Source organism: Orycteropus afer, unplaced genomic scaffold (assembly GCF_000298275.1).
Source record: "Orycteropus afer afer isolate SDZICR_OR568_19922 unplaced genomic scaffold, OryAfe1.0 scaffold00058, whole genome shotgun sequence".
In the NCBI taxonomy this organism is placed as follows: Eukaryota; Metazoa; Chordata; class Mammalia; order Tubulidentata; family Orycteropodidae; genus Orycteropus; species Orycteropus afer.
In genome coordinates, this window is record NW_006921645.1 from 10700362 (window position 1) to 10703950 (window position 3589).

Genomic DNA, 3589 nt, shown 5'->3' on the forward strand with positions numbered 1-3589 from the left:
AATTTAAAAAATTTCATTAATTTTGATGTTGTTGAGAACATGAACAGCAAAACATGTATCAATTCAATAGTTTCTACATATACAATTTAGTGACATTGATTATATTCTTTGATTTATGCAACCATTCTCACGCCCCTTTTCTAAGTTTTTCCCCCATTAACATAAACCACTATCCCCTAACTTTCCTATATCCTCTTTCAAGTTGCTGTTATCTGTTTGATCCCATATAAATAGATCTTAAAAGAGAAGAATGCTCAAGGCAGGTATTCTTTACTAGTGAAGCTAACTAAGATACTGTTTGGTTTTCAGAAGACTTTAGGGGATATTTTTCCTTTAAGGTTTAAAGATCATTTCAGGGCAATAATTTCAGGGGTTCATCCACTCTCTCTGACTCCAGAAAGTCTGGAATCTACAAGAATTTGAAATTCTGTTCTGCATTTTCCCCGTTGATCAGCAGTCTTCTATGGAATCTGTGATGTTCAGTAATGGTAGCCAAGTACATCCAGTTCTTCTGATCTCATGGCAGTTGTTCATAGAGGCAGTTAGCTACACACATTCCATATCCTCCTCCTATTTCTGATTCTCTTTCTTCCTTTATTGTTTTATGTGAATAGAAACCAATTGTTATGCCTTGGGTGGCCTCTTGCAAGTCAAGTGGTTTTTATCTTCCCGTGAGCTCTGCTGATTCTTGCTGGTTTGCTGGAAAAGGGTATGCTGAACCATATGCTCTCCTACACTCCTTACCCTCATCTATAAAGCAAAGACAAGATTTCTAACTATGCAGAGATATCTTACAAGTGATCCTAAGAGCCCAAAGCATTGCTACGAATTAGAATTGACTCCATAGCATTATTTTTTATTTTATTTTTGGTTTATGATAGCTTTAACACAGCTTTGGACAAGCAATACAGAGCCTCAGAGAAACCATAAAACACAATCCATATGGCACCACAGCAATGTTTTGTTCCGGGAACTGTGCCATTAGACAAAACCACAACAGTCATAAATATATAAACAACCCCTTTCTGAGTCATCTAACAGAGACTGAGCTCTGCTGCTGCACAGCCCAGGGGATCTTGTTTTTAATGGTGTCGTCTGAAAAGCTATACAGCAAATACTCTACGGACAAATATCATACTGTGTGGCCTAAATGGTTAGAATGGCCAGTGGTATCTAAATTTTGGGCAGCACGGTCTCTGCAGATTTCTAGAGAAGGGCCAGAATCCAGACTCTGAGAAAGAGAGTCTTTGAAGACATGTGATCTAGACAGGTTGCCATCTCTTATGATTATTTCCTGTGAGGCTGTGAACGTTAACGGAATAAAGCCTTCACTGTCAGCAGAGAGAAGAATCCAGAGGGAGTCTGTGAAGCAAAATAAACACATAAGCAATTTAGGATAGTATCTTATTCTATAAAGAAAAATATGATTATAAATGTGGTTTTCTTGAGAGGAGGGATATAGAAGTTGGTGACATTGAACCCGATTATCAGAAGACTTCAACAGAGAATGGGAAGATAGAAGCACTGAGTTATTACTTATGGTCAGGGTTATATGGCAGGGAAGGGATGCCGATGACTTACACCCACCCAAAAGTTGATTATTTAGGCACAGCAAAGGGACAGGCATTGTCACCCAGGCTGGGCATTTATCACTCAGTGCTATGCACATGTATGTGTGTAAACACATGCATGTACGCATGTGTTAGGGGTTGTGTGTGGAGCATCCCTACATGCTGTTAACCAAACTATGTGAATCGGGACAGCCCATCTAAGAAGGAATATTCTTTATTATTGAGATCCACCCAAGGAGGCTGAGCTTAGACAAGAGTGGCCCAGGTAATCCTGAATGGTTTGTTCCCTAGGGGCCACTAGCTAACACATCCCTGGACCATCTCTGGTTCTTTTAAGCACAGTGTTTCTTACCTTTTGACCCTATGATTTCACTTTTGAAAATCTATGCTTCCGAAAAATAAAATACAAAATATTCAGAGATATTTTTTTAGTGCTATTTGTAATGGTGAAAAATTGGACAGTCAAATGTCAAAGAAAATATGACAAAGCAAAATATAGTATACTTCAGAATAGAATATAATCCCCACCCATTAAAGATGACAATTATAATAAGCATGTGCTGAAATTTTAAAAATGCTGATGATATACTGTTAAGGGAAAAAAATGAAACAGCTGCTGTGAAAAGAATGAGACATAAGAAAACCACCATGCTCTACAGCTGATGGAGTGTGGGCACGACTCAGTCCCTTGCCATCTGAGAGTGCGCTTCATGTGTCCATGCTTGCTGCTTGTAAGAACGAAACATGAAAGAAATATTCCATGCCACTATGATCTTCGCATTTTTGCACAAGCATATATAAAGTTCTGTTATTTCCTTGTTATATATTGTCTTGTAAGTCTTTTCTAGTTATTCCATGTGTACATTTAAATTTTCCAGATAGACTCTAAGTTGTCTAAGGGCACAACCTGTATTTTTCATGTGCTTTGGCACTAGAATAGGGCTAGGTATACAGTATAGGCAATTAATGATACTTGAAAATTTTCTGCTGGCACTGTGGTGAAAGCACTGGGCTGCTAACTAAAAGGTCAGTGGTTTGAACCCACCAGCTGCTCCGTGGGAGAAAGATGAAGCAGTCTTCTTCCATAAACATTTACAGCCTTGAAAACCTGGGACAGTTCTACTCTGTCCTATAGAGTCACTATGAGTTGGAATTGACTCAATGGCAGTGGGTTTGGTAAATTATCTAGTAAACTGCTGAATGGTTGGTTACACCTCATTTTCACTATTAGTGAAAGTTACAAAACAGAAGGTGGAGGGAGGGAGTGTTAGGTAGGGTGGATTTCTGAATGGAACCTACCGTGCAGCATTTCAATAAAAGAGAGGCCAAATGTCTGCTGAACCATACTGAGCCTCAGTTTGCCATCACAGAGAAGCACGGCTCTTTTCTCAACAACAGAACCTACATGAAAGGGTTTCTTCAAATACAAAAATAAAAGTTGTTAAACAGACTGCAGAGGTGATAGAGTTAAACATTTCTTAAAGAGTACAATGCGTAAATTTCTTTCTTTTTTTTTTTTTTTAAATTCTCATCTATTACCACTTTCAACTAGATTTCAGTTTTAAATAAAGGTTCTTTGCTTCCCAAGGAGAATAAAACACAACCTCTAGTTTCCTCTTCCTGTTGCTCTGATCTTTCCTGAGCGTTATGTTTTTATCACTAGGAGCCAGCTTTCCTAGCAAATGTCTAATGACATTAGACATTACAGGACAGTAGCTTGAAAGACAAGGGCACCTGGTGGCATAGTGGTTATGCTCTGGGTGGTTAACCAAAAAGGTCAGTGGTTTGAATCCATCAGCCACTCCCCAGGAGAAAGATGTAGCAGTAAACTCCTGTAAAGATTACAGCCTTGGAAACTCATTTCTACCCTGTGCTAAAGTGTCACTAGGAGTTGGAATTAACTCCATGGCAATGGGTTTGGTTTTAGCCTGAAAGATAACCTGACTGTGAGGAGCTTTGACCTGGCTGTTTTAGATATAACTAAGTAAAGTGCGTAGTGCCTAAGGCATTTGACTGCT

General features: G+C 38.9%; 1 protein-coding gene across 1 annotated transcript in view; it reads right to left on the reverse strand.

Annotated features, from left to right (window-relative positions):
- Positions 1 to 1132: 1132 nt before the first annotated feature.
- Positions 1133 to 3589, reverse strand: part of LOC103195688 (WD repeat and coiled coil containing) — a 14133-nt gene continuing 11676 nt past the window's right edge. Inside the window, exons 2-3 of the mRNA XM_007939294.1 lie at positions 2871 to 2988; positions 1133 to 1362 (exon numbers count right to left, since the gene is read on the reverse strand). Of these exons, the coding sequence (XP_007937485.1) occupies positions 1133 to 1362; positions 2871 to 2988 (348 nt within the window). The remainder of the gene's footprint in view (positions 1363 to 2870; positions 2989 to 3589) is intronic.